Raw genomic sequence first — 18,399 nt, 5'->3', positions numbered from 1 at the left:
TCTATCTATCTATCTATCTATCTATCTATCTATCTATCTATCTATCTATCTATCTATCTATCTATCTATCTATCTATCTATCTATCTATCTATCTATCTATCTATCTATCTATCTATCTATCACAAGAACAGTTCCAACAACAGAGGAGAGAAGCCTCTGCATTGCAGCTGCTAAACATCACAGCTCTGCATTCAGAAAACAGTTGAGAGGTGAGGGACAGACAAAAAAGGAGAATGAATAAAGCGACACCGAGAGGGAAATAGTCCTGCACATGCTGACCATGTTTGGCTCTACATACAGCTGGAGGCACCTTTCTCAACTATGAACATAATCAAAACTGAATATCGTTCCAGACTGACCAATGAGCTCCAAATGTGTTTGAGAATGACCCTGACACCATTCAGACCACAATTCAAAATACACAATTCAAAAAGTAGTGGCAGAGCAAACTGCAGCTCAGTTCTCCCATTAAGCAGCAGGGATATAAGGGGAGTGACAAGACAGGAAAAAAAATGTGAAAGTGTTCAATTGTTTACATTTTTTGAGATTTAGGTATTGTTAAAGATGTATATAAGCTGGTTCGGGTTGTTTAGTCATTACTTTTTCAAGTTCTGCACTTAATTTTAAGATGTACAGTTATATCAAAAGTTATTTGTTAATAAATGTTGTCGAAACGTTTTTGAACCGTACTGAATTTATTTGATTTTACGGTCAGTTATTGATTACATGGACACGCTGATAAAACTTCTAGGTTACATCATCATATATCGCACTAATTGAAGTTAGACTTTATGATGTTCCGGACCTTTGCTTTAATACATTTTCTCTGACTGGACCACTTTGAATTTTAGTTGAATACCCCTGCTTTAGAGTAATAATTTTGAGTTTACATCAGTTACACCAAACAATTGTCTGGCTTGCCTTTCCTGACCTACACCTCTGTTAAGATGCTGAGTATAAATGAAAAAATATTACATTTATTCCATTAATCTACTAAATGTGCATTTTTCCAATCAGACAGTATCTCTGATAGCGCCACATTCCAGACAACTCCCCAATACAGCTCTGAAAAGAGATACATGGAAAAACAACAATTTCCTAATATGATTCTTTTCATTTTTATTGGTATAAAGACTATTAAAAAGTTACAAATATAATGATAGCAAATGATAGAACATCTAAATAGCCTTGACTGTTCAACCAAACATAACACTAATCTACCGTTAGCCCTAAGATAAGAACTCAAAGGTAGTGAGACAGTCTCAGCTTCAACTACACGGTCTGAGAGCAGAATTCTGAACACAAACATGAGACAAATATGAAAGTGTTTATGATTTTAACAGATTTATTGAAATCCAGGCAGCAGCTGGAAGACACTGAAAACAATGCATAAATATAATGTCTTGATCAAGAAATATAAACAGTTATTCACAAACTATGATTATGATGATGTGAAATCCATTCAGTCTAGCTGAATTAAATCTCAAATCAGGATGCTGCTGCATTATTGTACAACTATTTAAAGACATTAGACTCAGAAAGGAGTCGGCAGGTACAAAACCAACACATACAGGGATGGAAGTGACGGAATACAAAACACTATTTCTGTAAAAAGCCTACAGTCGTTTCACAAAGAATGTCAAAGTAACAAATGATCGAACACGGCAAAAATCAGAAGCTACCTGGATCACACTTAAAGCTGTATGTAGGCAACACGCTACAGTAATATCTGGATTGTTTGAACATCATGACACTGAAAACTAGTCAGGAGAAATTTTTAAAAGATCTTTCTAAACAAGAACTTAAAACCACAACATCACACTACATCACAGTAAATCATGCATGACGCTGTTTGTGTCGCAGATTTTCATGCCTAAAACTTTAAATCTCGACATCACAGATGCCACTGAAGAGATTTTTAAACAACACACAACTAAAACCTTCACTCCTGCTCGCTGCTAAAAGAACGGTAAATCACAGTCTGTTTTTCTTTCGTTTTATTTAAAGTGCTAACACGCATACCAGAACATAATTTTAAAAAGACTGCTGATTGGCTGCAGCTGGGTTGGAGGAGAGAAGACCCCCAGTTAGGAGAGTGAAGGTACTTGTTCAATGGGCAGCAGAGCTCAAAGTTAATTCACTTTCATTTCCAATCAAAACGCATGATTCTCTTACACTTGGAAAAGCCTGAAACATACACAGAATGTGACAGTGGAGGCCTAACACCACCTTATCACACCAGGTGACACTAGGTCTCTGTCTTTGCAGTCACTTTGTATACGTTACTTTAAACTGTTAAAATGCAGCAACTTAATATACAAATCGTAGTTTCACGTCACGTCAACGTCTTCTTGGAGATCAGTGAACTGATCGTTGTTGTGGGTTCTGCTTCTTCATCCACTTCATGTGTTGCAACTCTCATCATAAGAAGGAGGAGCCTCTGGAACACAGACAGACAGACAGACAGCATCAGCCAGTCAGACCAGCTACTGAGCACTTAAACACAGTTACATGTCGCATTCAACGCATGAAGACAACATAAGACAACTGTATGAGCCTGCAGATGGGCAATAGTCATAACTGGAACTGGCGTCGACACTGGAAACTTTCTCACAGGGTGTGGAACTGGCAAAGACATCCAAAATAGTTCTTTGCTTTGGTTGGCATCCAGACCTGACTTTTGTGGAGCTGATAAAAATGGTCAAACAAATTAGTCATGCTGTCTCATGTAGTGGCAAAATACTGCTGTTGTTGGTCAACATCACTCCTTGTGTAACAAAAATACACTTCCTGGCAAAAAAAAAGTGGCCACTTGGATTTAACTAAGCAAATAGTTAAGATCCTTCCATTGGATAATTAGTGAAGTGATGAAACAGCTTATTCTGCCAAAATCTAATCCCTTGGTCCTTGTGTCATTTCTGACCTTCCCTGAAAATTTCATCCAGATCCATTGGTCCGTTTTTGAGTAATGTTGCTAACAGACAAACATACGCCGATCGTTCCTTGGTGAAGTAATAATTACATGTTCACATTTAAATAAACAGAGCACTACTTTCACTTCCATGCTGTGCAACATTTCTGCTATTGCCAGTGCAGTAGAAGCTGCCAATCAGCTGTGTACGGAGAAGCCTCGAGTCTCCACTCAGTTACTGCAGTAGCTCAAAAATTACTGTAAAAAGAGTGAAACAGGTTGTTCTAATGTCAGATTTACCTAAACTGAAACCAAGTGACTCTATCTACACAGGCTTTCATCTATGAAAACAGAGGATTTTAAACGTCGATACTGCAGTTGATCATGTTGATTTAAGCGCGAAAAGCCAAAAATGGAAGACGTGACTAGTAAAATGGTTGGAACTGACTGGATGAAGTTTGTCCTTCAAGTACAGTCAGCAGTTTCAACATGTTCAGTGGTTTAGTAGGATGGTGGAAAAAGAAGCCAGATTATGGCAGAGGACACTTCTCAGAGACATGTAGCTTTCAAAATAGAAAAGGTTTTTACTTTCAGCCAGACAAACTTTTAAAACAACTTAGCTAAAAACTTGTTTGCACTCAATGTTTCAACATACACAACTTTGCACAACTCCTTGTTTGTCCTAATTCAGGTAATTTGGGGAACTTAAGTTAAAAGTTGCATGAGCCATAGAAACACAATAATCACATTAATTTATAATTAAGTCAGGTCATAAGGAACCAGAATTCACCCTCAACCACTGGACTGAAGTTGTATAACAGGTAAGTTACAAATGAAGGGTTTCCAAGCAGAGGGGTCTAACGCACTTTCTTAAGTCTTTGAGAAAAATGGGTTTAAAGTTATATGTTTTGAAGAATGGTCTAACATTCAAAGCACCACAGTAAGGCTATATTTGGGTTGTGGGTTAGACCACTCTGACATTAAAATCTTGACCAAAAAATAATACAAAAACTACGCTACCAGTCAAAAGTTTGGACACACCTTCTGATTCAATGCTTTTTATTTCATTATTTTATACATTGTAGACTAATACTGAAGACATCAAAATTATACAAGAATACATATGGAACTATGTTGTAAACAAAAAAGTGATAATCTTCAGTATTAATCTACAATGGAGAAAATAATACAGATAAATATAAAGCACTGAATGAGAAGGTGTGTCTGGTAGTGTGTATAAAACTCTGGATTTTTGTGGGTTAGACCAAGATCAAGTTTGTGTTAAAATCGAAAGAAAACATCCTCCTCTACTGTATTCATAACCAGGGCATGAACGCTAGGAAGCTGTGCCACCAACCTTGTGGATAAGCTGAGGTGCTGTAGTTTGGAGGCACGATTAGTGGTGTTGGCATGGAGCTGGCACCGTTGACAGGGTACGGTGCTGTTGCTCCTGCAGAGCCGCTGAATGGAGGTCCACTGGGGACAGCGGCAGGACCGCTGGGTAGCTGGCTCTGGGGGAAAAACAGACCTGGGGCATAGCTGAAAGCATTGGGTGACACCAGCTGAGACTGACGCTTGTTGGGGAAGTCGTCGTTCATCGGGGTCCCGCCCTCTGCCCCTGGGTGGTACTCAGCTGAAGGAGCACTGGGGGAGTTGTGGGAGGACATCCTGGAGCGAGGGGCAGGACGAGGAGCCGGCTTTGGGGCAGGGCGAGGGGGCAGGGTGGGTGTGGAGGCAGAGGCGGAGGTGTCTGGTGTAGAAGTGGAGGCTGGTGTATCTTCAGTGGAGGGAGGGGCTGCTTTTTTGGAAGGATGGAGTTTTTTGTCAAGTGAGACATTACCGATGTGGACTGGTAACGTCAGCTGGACTTCAGGAGACTTCAGATTTACCTGGTTCATCAGAGAAAAAGAGAACAGAGGTTACATTTACTGGAGGAGCACAGAGTTTATTCTCATAACCAAATCTCTTTTAACTGCTTTTCAATAGATCTCTTTCCTTATTAATCATTGTACTAATGATATTCATGGTATTATCAACAGTTATGTTTGATATGATGCTAGTTTGTTACTGTATATAACTTCTAAAACTTTATTGTTATTGTTGTGGACTATGCTGCCACTATCGTTATTATTACTGTATCTTTCTTTTATTTTCTTCATAATGTCTGGTCTGTTTTTGCTATTCTGCTTATGATTGTAGTAAGTATTGTTGGCTGAACTAGAGATAAATCAGTTACTGCATTTTTAATAAGAAAACAAGAGGCCTTTTCTTTAACTTTGTGCTACTGCAGTCTGGACAGCATTTTTAAAATGTAACTCAAGCACTTATTCAGACAGGAGAAAATACTGCTGATAACGTAACAGAGGATGAATATTAACGTACTTTGACAAAATATTCAATCTTTATGAGCTCACAACCAGCGAGGGAGGACTGAGGGAGAGGAGGAACGATGATCTGCTCCTTCCACTCCACCTCCTTGCCGGCCTTCACCACGCCTCCCTCCACCTCTGCTATCGTCCTCACATCATGGGTGGGCTTCTTCGTCTCATAGGTCACTCTCTGAAAACACACATGGACATTCAGAACCTGGGCTCAGTGTGTGGTGACGGCAATACAGCTTGTCAGGAGCTTCCACAGTTACTGTAACACAGACAGGGTTTTTTACTCCGCTAAGGAATGTGGCGGAGCTTTGTGACAATCAGCGTTGGTTTGTCTGTCTGTTTGTCTGTCTGTTAGCAACATTACTCAAAAACGGACTCATGGAATTAGATGAAATTTTCAGGGAAGGTCAGAAATAATACAAAGACCAAGTGATTAGATTTTGGCAGTGATGCGGCTTATAGTCTAGATCCATGGATCTGTTAAAGATTTCTGTATCATTGTGAGATAGTGGCACTGTAACCATGACAACAAGTGAACACTACGTCAGCTGCCTGCTGACGATCACATGATTGTGATCCAACTATTAATTGACTGCTGCAGACTTATCAGGACTTATCCGTCAGAAATCATTCAAGGAACAACTGATTAAATTGTGGGGGTGTTTCTGAGTCCCTCAATTCCCGCCGCTCACTACATATTTAGGTCACGCAATTTGGTATCCGTACATAACGTACACATGTATAACACACACCTGTGCTCAGCACAAGGTCATTTTGTTTGCACAAGGTCATTTTGTTTATTTGTATTGTGGGGTCAATAAACAGAGGAATACAGATTTTAAAATCCTACACAACGTAAATGCCACAGACATTATGTTACAAAGTTTAAGGTTACAACATCTTCTAAATTCACCATAAACTTTTCAGCTGAACAGTGTCTGGTGTAAATGTTATCAATATAATCCATGACAATCAAAATCTATAGACAGACAACCTGTTTTGTGAATTACAAGGCTAGTTGTGATAAAGTAAAATGGCCACCATGAGGTGTTTGGTGTTTGTCATTCTTAAAAATGTTCAGGGCTCCAAACTGTACAAGAGTTCATTTTTTTCCACCTATCAGCTGGTCTAATATAACACAATGCATTCTGTGTGGGTAGTTACAAGAAAAACTTCAAAACTCCTTTAAAAAGTTTGTCATTAAAAGACCCAAAGCAAAATTATTGTATCCTAATACTCTTGTCGCCTTTTTAAAGATTTATGTCTTTAGTCTGGTCTATTTTTCTGAGATTTGATGACATGTAAAAATAGGCTCTATAACAGAATCTATAGAACACTTCCAGCCACGTCTTGTAACACTGAACCTGTTACATTCAGCCACAAGCTCACATCAGCCCATCTACCAGCTACATCTACCACCTGCTATAAGGTACTTTGCTTGGTTTTTGGGTCTACCCATATGAGCTGGTTCTATTAGGTTTACCTTTCCAGCTAAAACAGACAGGGGTTTATTTTGTTAAGAAACTGCAATACTGATAGATGATAAAACGTGAGATTATTTTATTACTGATAGGGATGAAAAAATAAATGAAAATGGGTTGCACAGAGATAAAAACATATCAGTAACAAAGACAAATCAGCAATAGAAAGCAGAGCATTAAAAAGTTTGGTCTGACCTGCATCAGGCTGGCTGCCATGTTGCCTGTGGTCTTCCCAGACTGGTTGTGTATGTTGGCCGTCACCTGGATGATCTGGCCTGCTGTGTAGCCCTTCATGTCGGTGTGGGCCTTCAGGACCACAGTACCCGTTTTCACCAGCATGTAAGTGAACTGCTGGGTCACTGCAGATGAACAGGTACCCTGCATGAAAAATGGTAGAGAGACATGGTACACATGTTTATTAAAGTTTGTTCAACAGTTCAACAGTAGATACTCTGCATTGATTGGATTTGTCTATTTTACATCAACTCAAGGAGACAAACAAAGATTGATTGTCATTCAAAAACACACTAATATAGTTCCTGTTTCATTTGATCCATAAATGACATATTGCAGTTTTGCTGGTAGTTGTATGCTGAACATATTTCTTGTCAAAACCAACAAGTCCCAAGTGTCTGGGACTCTCTGTGTTTTCAGAACAATGAACTTGTTGCATCAACAGCAGTGACCTTCCAGGTCTTCAGTACTGTATCTGTACACAGTCCAAGACTCTGTACTCACTGAGCCCTTCTAACAAACCCCACTGTAGGTGGAGATACTGCCCTGAAGTGCTGGGCACCTCCACAAACTGCTGTTTGACAAAAAAGATGTTCCGACACAAGATTATTCCAGTTACCACAAAATGTGAATTTTGGATTAAATGAACAAGAAAACATTTGGTGGCCGTGTTTGTGAACTGTGAAGACCAGCTTTGGCCTGATGTATTCATCTAACCAGTCAATGAAGGAACATACATCTGTAAAGTCTCACCCATATATCTGGCACTTCATTCAGGTTTAGAAGGCTTAGCAGGTAGAAAGGCTTCTCTGTGCTGTAGTCCTTGGCAAATCGCGGTGTGTCAAAAAAAGCCCTCACTCTGTAAATGATCTTACCATAGTTGCCTTCAAAAGACGTCGGAGCAGTGGCTGTGGAGAAGAAGTCAGATCTGTATGACTGCAGTTTCAGCTCACAAAAACAGGTTGTTAAAGCACAGTTTCCATGTTCTATTTTATCTTTTAACATTGTTGCTGTTCATTCAGGAGACTGATATCTGATCGCAGACAATTTTTCCATAATACACTGACATCGGCCAAAATGACTTCTCACAGTACATTATGCATATTCCATAAATTTCCAAAACCTCATAAATCACAAGTTAATTTTTACATAAACATGAAAGAAAAAGACCTCTGGTACATCTGCAAACCCTCTAGGGCTGAAGTCACACATACTGAATGACATGTTTAGATTGTTTACAGCGAAAAGACCAGTGGGGCTGGTTTCTAGACTCTGTGATCCTCGTCACATTGCGGAGAGGGTTTTACCTGGAAAAATAACCTCTCCAGCAGAGAAGTGACTTAACAAAGGTAAAACACAAGGGTAGACTGCGTTCTCTCATGTGTGACAAACTATGAAAACAAACCATGGCAACAATGTGTAGAGAGGAAGTGAGGGACAAGGTGTTCTTCCCTCCAAGTCCCAAATGTACCAAAAATGTATCATAAAAAAAACAAACAAGTTTGATGTCTATCAATAGAAACTTAATCTCATCAAGTATTTTCCTTGACTTGCTGCAACTGAGGTTAAGAAGAGTCCATTACAAAGAACAGCTGTCATCAGGGAGTGCTCTTGCAGATTGCATTGTAATGAGTAAGTGGAACACATTTACAGCTGTTGACGTCAGTCTGTAGTAGTGACAGATGGAAATCCTGAGGAGAATCCCCAGCATACAAAACACACCCATCTCCTATTATTTAAATATTATCTTCTAAAACATTTTCAAGAATTGTTCTCATTTAGATCCTCTGAAATATTAAAGATCCAGGCAGTCAAATTGTTACCATGTGCCTCTATCAAGAGCTTCAACACGAGGATACAATTGACAACTGGTAACGAGAAAAAAAAAAAAAACTGGCCAGAAGAAATTATAACCTGAGAGGTAATGTCAGGTTTGATTCAACTTGGGTCAGTTATGATACGCCTGTATTCACTGAAGTCACTCCTGAGACCTGAAAACATCCTGACATCACAAGTCAGGCAAGTGGTGAACAAAACTTTAGTTTGTCCTCTTCACCCTATCAACTGGTGGTCCAACTTAAAGGCAACACACTGAATATCAGTAATTGGTAGGTAAAGTAAGTTTGACAAGAACTTTTTATGATCTGTCTTATCATCTAACTGCTTGTGTTTAAATACTTTTACTGAATAGAATTTGGGAGTGATTGCCAAAACAATTAGAATAAAACCAAGTGGTAATAAACCAAACGCAGGCTTGTTTTTCCATTATTTTGTCCAGCCAGAGTATTAACTGTATGAACACAGACTCTTGATGAAAGCACCAATGATGTGGTGCTTAGAGAAAGAGTCTACATTGATGGATTTTTGCCACTTGGGGGAGTACAAAACACTGTCAACACAACATGTTATCTCTCTCCCTGAACATTATTATTTCTGTCCACCTTATGAATAGAAGCTCACTCTCATTTTAGCTGGACCTATTATTATTATACAAGTATTGATTTGAGTTATGAATTGCAGCAAATTAAAGTCACCCCCCATTTAAAAGTATGTTTTGCTGATATTTTACTTCTGTGTTGTTCAATGCACACTGGTCAGAATGATGATAGAGCTACAGTTTTTCCTGAGCTGAGCTTAAATTAATTTGAAAACATGGAAGCAGGAGCACAACTCAAACCAAGCAACAGAAATCAGGAGAAAGGCGATTTGAGCGACTTTGAATGTGGCACAGTTAGTGCCAGACACTCATAACCAGTGTTAAAAGGTATGTATTCCACATGAAAAGTTACTTATTACTCTGCCAAGGAATGCGTTGACTTGTCTGTCTGTCTGTCTGTCTGTCTGTTAGTAACATTACTCAAAAACAGACCAACGTATCTGGATGAAATTTTCAGGGAAGGTCAGAAATGACACAAGGACCAAGTGATTAGATTTTGGCAGTGATGCGGCTTATAGTCTGGATCCATGGATTTGTTAAAGATTTCTGTATCATTGTGAGATAGCGGCACAGTGGCACTGTAACCATGACAACAAGTGAACACTACATCACCTGCCTACTGACGATCACATGACTGTGATCCTACTACAAATCCACCACTGAGGACTTATTGAGACTTGTCCGTCAGAAATCATACAACAACTGAGCAGCCTTGGCGGAGTACTGCACTCTGAGTGCTTTTCTTGTTTAAAAAGTAATGCATTATTCTACTCACTTACTCCCTTTTGTGTTCCTCTGAAACATCATGGAAAGTCCACTGTCATGTACTTGCCAGTTAACAATATAAGTTTTAACCTTACACATGTCCACATATCAGCACAAATCCCTATACTAATAATTAGGACATAGACAAGACCGAGCTTTCATGTTCTTTTATAAAATCTTATCAGAATGTCAACTCCCATGTTGGTGAACATCAGGCCAAAGAGCACTTCACAGAAACATGTGGCAGCCATTATAAGGCTGCATTGCATGTCAATAGGGACCAAAACTCTTAACAAGGTGTTAGAAACATTCCTAAGTCTACGCCACGAACAATTAAGGTACTTCCAAAAGGTAAAAGGGGGTCCAATTCTGTACAAGCAAGGTGTAAGTAACAAAATGGTCGATGAGTGTACCATGAAAAATGTATGGAGAATATGGGAGATCTTATCGATATTTACATATTCAAATGTTGTGAATGTGTCCGTGAGAGAAAAAAAGTACCTCTTTGTTGAAAACAATATGAGCAGGATCTATTGTTTAAAGCAGAGTACATTTAAATGTCTTAATACATGAATGAATCACATTGCATGACTGGGACTTTCCAACAACAATCTATAATTGTCAAATGATTTCCTTTGTATAAGAAGAAGAAAATCAGTGGCGTAACCTCATGCAAATAATGAAACAGTCCCATTCTCAGTCAGGGCAAACGTTATCATGCAGGACATGTCTAAGGCTGGGAAATACAAACACAAACACAGTGAAGAATGAGCAGTGACACATGTTCATGCTATCTCTCCACACTCCTACCTGGTATGAGAAACTTGAAGGGGAAAGTGTGTTCTCCCTGCTTCAGAGTTCCTGTGTGAGACAGAGAGAGAACAGGCACCACCTTTTAGTGGAAACTTTAACCGTCACCTGCTGTTTCCTAACAGGTAGATACGCCTCAGGGCTGCAGTGGAAAATAGGAACGTCATTTTTACAGTCTTTACAATTCAGTTCTTTTCACCACACTAGCTTCATTTTTATGGTGTACATGAGCAAAGCATTGTTCCACTGTTGGAAGATTTGTCTAAATTTCCACGACCAAACCATGTGACAAGGAAGTATTTAAGGGCCTAATCTGGACATTTGCGTATATCAAACTCAGCTTTGTAGTTAGCATATCAAATATTCAGCAGCATACCTTTGTCTGCAACAGAGAGGGTACTGTTGAAGTACTGCTCCTCCATCGTCCATGATGTGTCGTTTACCTTGCTGGTGATGCCACAGAAACCGTTGCAGTTCACTTTGATGGCTGCAAGTAAGAAAAGACACATATTGGAGATTTGAGCCACTGAGACAATTGTCAGAAGCTGCAGTCTAAAGCATTTCTCATGAGCAAGAAACAGAGAGAAAGAAGAGCTACCCAGTGATGACCCTGTACTCTTACAGCTGTGTGACTGGAGAAAGAACTGCCTCAATATTCGTGCTTATCTATGTTCAGCTGTACCGGGAAGTAGTGCAGAGGAATTCAGCAGACAGAACTGTTTGCTTTGAAATAACCATTAGTGCCACATGTAAAACTGGATTGGAAAAAGGTTACACTTAATTTGATAAAGTCAGTCTGGGAGAAAAAACTTATTGTATAATCCAATGTTTTCTTACTGATTGCATAACGTGATCATGACTTACTGCATGACTCAGCAGCAGTCTTTGAGATCACCACAGTACTTATCCTTTTGTGATGCCAGCGCATTTCTATACTTGACTTCCTCATCAGTGACATTCTCTTTGAAATCTGGGCTGTAATTATTCAACTAGTCACCTTTTTCTTCTCATCTTTCCTCTTTTGAGCCGGTTAAAATCAACTAATTTCACATATGATCAAATTTGATTAATCGCGAAGGAAATTCTTCTTCCAGATATTGCTGAGAAAAACCAAAGAGGCGTCACATAAGAAATGCAGTGCAACGTAGAAAAGCAATATGTAAAATATTATACATTACTGAAGTAAAATATGTAAACTAAAATAAGACCAGTAAGCCAGGCTGGCAGTTTACTGAGGTAATAATTAAGGTCACCCATGATGATGAAATATTACACATGAAACTCAAATATTGCACAATAAAATCAAACCTCACACATGAAAATGAAATGTTACATGATACTGAAACTGATGTTGCATGAACTATTGAGAAAAATAATAATGCAAATGATATTGATGAGATTGTTCAGATCTTAGTCCGATGTTTCAGTATCTGAACAGGAAGTTAGACAGGATCCTCCCCTGAGGTCAACTGTACTGCTCGCTATTGTGTTTGACGCGGTGCTCTGCAGCCTCACGAACTGCAGCGACCTGTGAGGAAATTAAAGATCCAGGTCCCTAGTGGAGCGTCTGATCCTTATTCCTGAGCAGTGCAGGTCGTATGGTGTTAAAAGCACTGTCAGGGGCACCCAGGTAGCTCAGCTGGCTGGGTAATTTCATTAGAAAACACAGGACTGCTCCAGCAGCTCTCAGTCTTCTGTTTCCACACTTTGACCACATTTTAGTCTTGCTGTAGAAAATAACGCCTTATTGAACGAGGGGTATAAATAAAGTTAAGGTCAGGACGGTGTGCGGGCTAGACAAACTGTTTCACACAAAGCTGACAACCGTTCTGGTCTATGTACTAAAATATGATCCGAAGCCCCATCAAACACTGAAAATGAAAAACAGGACGTTAAATTGAAAACAAAAAGAGACAGCAAGTCATATGGTGTAAGTCCATTTTTCATTCTTGGTAACTGACAGAAAAACAAATCGCACTTCAGTAGCCGGATCTTTGTCTTTATAGGCATTTGTGCTAACTGTGATGTTAAAAGAAAAGCACACTGTGGCTGACTGACGTAGCATCACGACTTCCCTTCACCGTAAAAACTAAGACCAGCATCATTGGGACACAAAGAAAGACTGCAGTATAGAACATCTAAAAGCTGCTTTTCCCAAGAGTCTTAAAGGCTTGATTTAATGACTATTTAAGATTACTATTCCTCAAACCAAAAGTAAATAATCATTAGACAAATATCAGACACTTCGTTCATGTTGAAACAGTCTGAAAGACATCTAAGATAGCGAGTTAGCAGAACTCTAACTTTTCTATGAGATGATCTGATTTAGATATAGGCATATATATACACTAACGTTCAGAAGTTTGGTGTCACTTAGAAATGTCTTTATGTTGGAAAGAAAAGCAGGTTTTTTCAATGAAGGTAACATTAAATGAATGATAAATCCAGTGTAGACATTGTTAATGTGGTAAATGACTATTCTAGCTGGAAACAGCTGATTTTTAATGGAATATCTACATAGAGGTACAGAGGAACATTTCCAGCAACCATCACTCCTGTGTTCTAATGCTACATTGTGTTAGCTAATGATGTTGAAAGGTTAATTGATGATTAGAAAACCCTTGTGCAGTTATGTTAACACATGAATAAAAGTGTGAGTTTTCATGGAAAACATGAAGTTGTCTGGGTGACCCCAAAGAACAGTAGTATATGTGTTATACCAAATTCACTTTCTGTGATTGCAGAACACTAAAATTGTCCAGTTCAAGAAAAACAGTTCTCAGTAAATTAGATTTAACTACCTGTAGCTGTATTTCGACAAGCCTAAGGCTGAATGCTACAGTGTTTTCAGTTTGAAACATAGTATGGTTATTAAAAATTACTCATTTCTGATGAATTAATTATAAAAAAAATAAATAATCTCTCTACCAAAATTATAAAACCATCAATTTGATTTTGGCCGCTACCAAATCTGTAGTTGCTGCATTTTGGTTTTGTAGAGCAAAAAAACAGACATCCCATTACAGACTCAGTTTTATAGTATGTATTCAATAATAGCTAATCTATATTCAGTCTAAACACAAAAGTAAAGCAAGCACTCCTTTCCCTCTTTGATTCTTTTTGTACATGTTTGCAACAGTCCTTGAGTAACCTCAGCGAATCCATCTCATCAGCACCAAATATCAACGATTGTGAAGAAAATGTCAACATTTGCCCTGTAATCTGTCTCTTTTTCTAGGGCCCAATGGGTTCTATAAGTGATTCAAACAGTTTCAGTGAGAGAGTGAGAGAGACGCTGACAGTCTGACCGGTTTTACCTGAAGAGGAATGTAAACAGACTGGAGGCCCTGCCAGCACTGAAACAGACACTCCCAAACACAGAGACCGCTCTCAGCAAGCCGAGACAGAGAGTTAAGCCTATGACAGACGGGTATTAGGGCTTCAGCACATCCATTGTAACATTCTAAAAACCTATTCAGCCTTCCTTTCTCCCATTGTAAGGAGGTGATCTGAGTGATGATATCGCAAAACATAAAAAAAAACAACATTCTGTACCGTAGGCATCTCCTTCAGTGTTTGCATTCGGTCACGCTACCTGTCGTTTGACCCTTATCGCTTTCAGTTGACACAGTAAAGCCTTTGAGATCTTGAATTTCAAAAGAAGAACATTTACACAATAAATTGCTCTGAAGGAAAAGCTGGACAAGTTGAACTCACTTGTCGAGTTCCAAGTTCTGGTTTTGTAGTTTGACCAGGCTGAGTTTCAGTTTGTGTTCTTGATAAATAGTTCCCATTTCCACAGATAGATAGATGAAATCAAGCCTAAACAGCACCAATCAGACCTCTGTCACACACAGATCTTTAAAGTCCTTCTCTGGTCATTTATCAAACATCTAAAAACTCATCTATGCATATAAAAATTACATATTCAGACATTTCGCTCATGAAAATGACCCCTTCCTGCCCTAAAATGACTAACTGCAGCACCAGCTCTCCAGATTCCAGGTGCAAATGCTCAGCCATGGCTGCTGGCAAGGCCGACTAAGTTCACTCATCTTCCAGTATGTAAAAGAAGGACATGGTAACTCGGAGAAAAACTGGGTTCTCATCAGACATACACTACCATTCAAAAATTTAGAGTTACCCAGACAATTCCATGCTTCCCATGAAAACTCACACTTTTATTCATGTGCTAACATAACTGCACAAGGGTTTTCTAATTATCAATGAGCCGTTCAACACCATTAGCTAACACAATGTAGCATTAGAACACAGGAGTGATGGTTGCTGGAAATGTTCCTCTGTACCCCCATGTAGATGGGTCAATATATAATTGAGGGACTTTTGAAGTACATGGGATATATTGTGCATACATTTTTATTAAAAGTAAAAAAAAATATTTTATGTTCATTATGATCATGTCTTTACACATTCCATAATTATTTATTAAGAAAACAATCATTTATTAATAAAAAAAAAATGACTGGTTATCACTAAAATGTCAACTAAATAACTGTCCGAATTTAATAACAGCCACCTTCTAATTAGCTAAACAATAATAAAATGTGCTTATTCAAAAATGGTTTTGATTGTGTTCTTTTTATTAAGTTGGGATAATCATGACAGATATTTCTTTTTTGGTAATATATAAAATTCTATATGGAAAATAACAAATTGTGTCTGTGTCTAAGAAATCACTTTCAACTAAGTTCCCCATTACAAAAACACCTCTCAAGGAAATGTGTTCATTTCAGATCACATGACCTGCTCCACATGATGTCATTTCCCCCTGAAGAAAAGACTTTCTAAGTTATTTAATATAAAGTAGTGTGTGAGTCAAGTGTGGATATGTCAACAGGTTTACTACAATATCTTTATAAATAACTTTCAAATTCAATTTTACTCAGTTGTATATATAATATTTAGAAAAATCTTTCTCTAAAAAATGCCATGTCGTATTTGGTTATAGGTGGCCATGTTGATTTTAGGCCTAAAAACAGCAAAAATGTCAACTATGATGATACAAAAATCCATCAACTATATTGAAAGCAATAATATATTAGAATATTCCATTAAAAATCAGCCGTTTCCAGCTAGAACAGTCACTTACCACATTAACAATGTCTAGACTAGTTTATCATTCATTTAATGTCATATTTATTTTAAAAAATGCTTTTCTTTCAAACATAAAGACATTTCTAAGTGACACCAAACTGGCATGTTATTGAAACAAACAAAAATGACAAACATAGCTAGATTTTCAGCTGTGATCATTTGCTGTTTTTCTTGTTCTTTCCTTGTAGTGAACTCATTGTTTTTTGTTGTTTTATACTTTGAATTGGGTTGGTGGTGGCTAGCACTTGTCACCTCACAGCTAAAACCCTGTTTACAGTAACAACACACCAACGAGCAACAACTTCATCTCCCATTAGAAGTGTTCCTGAGTGACTGTAGGAACACAACAGGAACACAACAGGAACGTTCTCCTCTGGTCCTCCTGCCTTAATTGACCACTCAGGTCCATTAAAAGTCCAGGGCCACAAACTCTCGGGTCGACCACAAAGACATTTTCCAATAAGGTCTTATTTTGAAAGTAAAAACACCTTCAAGAAACGATATTAAATGACACCTCATGCTATTCTGGTTGAGTCCTTCACTTCCTTGTTTGTCGACGCAGCGGCGGTGTTCCCAGCAGGTGAGCTGCTATGGTTGGAGCCTCTTACCTTTACACTGCAGCGGCTGGCTCACTTTGATTGTCACGGTTCCAGTAATAGAGTCTCCCGGACTGTAGACCTCTTTTTTCTTGTCAAAGGCAATCTCAAACGCCTGCAGCTTCCCCATGCTCTCTCTGATCAACAGCGAAGGTCTCCTGAGCGCTCAAACAACAGCGCACACCTTTACCGCTCCCTGTCCCCGCCCTTTTCCGTGACGTCACCCACCTCTTCATAATTAGGGTCATCATTATGGCACAAACACGAGATCCAAGTGTGTTTCAAGCTGGTTTTACTGGCACTACGACACTGAAAACTGTTTAAAAGTTGGTTTTAGATGAATGTGAACAATTTACAAATGCCGTTTTCCTACAAGTGTTGAAATTGTAAACTGGAAAAGCTCTCAGAGAGCGCAGTACTCCGCCAAGGTTGCTCAGTCCTATGACTTCCAACGGATGAAATCTTTAAACAATTCGTGGTCCACAGCTGTGGATTTGTTGTAGGATCACAATCATGTGATCATCAACAGTCAGCTGACATAGTGTTCGCTTGTTGTCATGGCTACAGTGATGCCATGCCACGATCTCGCAATGATACAGAAGTCTTTAACCAATCTGTGGATCCAGACTATAAGCCGCATCACTTCCAAAATCTAATCACTTGGTCTTTGTGTCACTTCTGACCTTCCCTGAAAATTTCATCAAAATGCATTCATCCATTTTTGAGTAATGTTGCTCACAGACTAATGAACAGAAATACAGGTGCAGCATGCAGTTAGTCTTCATTTCTGATCCAGAGAAAAAGTTTAAAATCTCATTTCTGTTGCTCTGGTTGGAAAGGGGTTAAATCTGACCAATTCTTCTCATGTGCTTTTTGAGCTGTTCAGCTGGAAACAAATTCTTAGAGTGCTCATATTTTTTGTTTCGAATATATAGATATACTGGCTAAACTTACCAGCCTTTGTGGCTTATTTTCATAGTTTTTTGTTCTCTAGTAGTAGCCTGTCATGGCTGAACTGAGTTGTTGTTGGGAGCTAAGCAGCAAATTTTCCGTGGACCTCTCAACTCCCATCCTCCGAATATGAACCCTGCAGCTTCCCATGAATGGATCAGCCATTCCCATCACTACCACCTACCATATACATTGTATAAAATCGTGTTTTATATTAAATTGGGCCTAGTGGTATGTATGAACATAGCTATCCTGTTATTGTACATTCAAAACATATACTTGTAATAGAGTATTCTAATGTAAAATCTTAAAACAACTATTTAAATGTTTTGAATGTTTCAAACACAAAAGGAGACTCATTTCTGTTCATTTACCCTTCACTTCAGTCTGTTGTCAGTATATTGCAGAGTGAGAATGTTGAAAATTTGTAAGGTCTCTATCTTACTGTGTGAAGTTCTATGAGATGTTCTATGTTGTGAATTGGTGCTATAAAAATAAAACTGAATGTAACTGAAGTGTATACCAGTGACTGGGACATGCACATCAGCCCATAACATTAAACCCATGGACAGATGAAGTGAATAAACATTGATCATGTAATTACAATGCAATATTCTGCTGGGAAACATTATGTTCTGGCAACTATGTGCATGTTACTTTGACACATACCACCTACGAAACATTGTTGCAGAACATGCACAAGGTCACAGTCATACA

The 18,399-nt window shown here is 38.6% G+C and overlaps 1 protein-coding gene across 1 annotated transcript; it reads right to left on the bottom strand.

The window, feature by feature from the left end:
- Nucleotides 1–1,328: 1,328 nt before the first annotated feature.
- arrdc1a (arrestin domain containing 1a) lies at nucleotides 1,329–16,928 on the bottom strand. Its single transcript, XM_023294603.3, has 8 exons — nucleotides 16,744–16,928; nucleotides 11,397–11,507; nucleotides 11,021–11,071; nucleotides 7,762–7,916; nucleotides 6,970–7,152; nucleotides 5,295–5,471; nucleotides 4,270–4,801; nucleotides 1,329–2,441 (listed from the first exon to the last, which is right to left on the bottom strand). The coding sequence occupies exons 1-8, from the start codon at nucleotides 16,859–16,861 to the stop codon at nucleotides 2,404–2,406; spliced, it is 1,365 nt and encodes a 454-aa protein (XP_023150371.2). The 5' UTR covers nucleotides 16,862–16,928; the 3' UTR covers nucleotides 1,329–2,403.
- Between the last annotated feature and the right edge of the window lie 1,471 nt (nucleotides 16,929–18,399).

The sequence above is a fragment of the Amphiprion ocellaris genome, chromosome 6 (assembly GCF_022539595.1).
Source record: "Amphiprion ocellaris isolate individual 3 ecotype Okinawa chromosome 6, ASM2253959v1, whole genome shotgun sequence".
Taxonomy (NCBI): domain Eukaryota; kingdom Metazoa; phylum Chordata; class Actinopteri; family Pomacentridae; genus Amphiprion; species Amphiprion ocellaris.
Note: the sequence above shows the minus strand (reverse complement) of the source record. Positions and strands in the feature narration are given on the sequence as shown.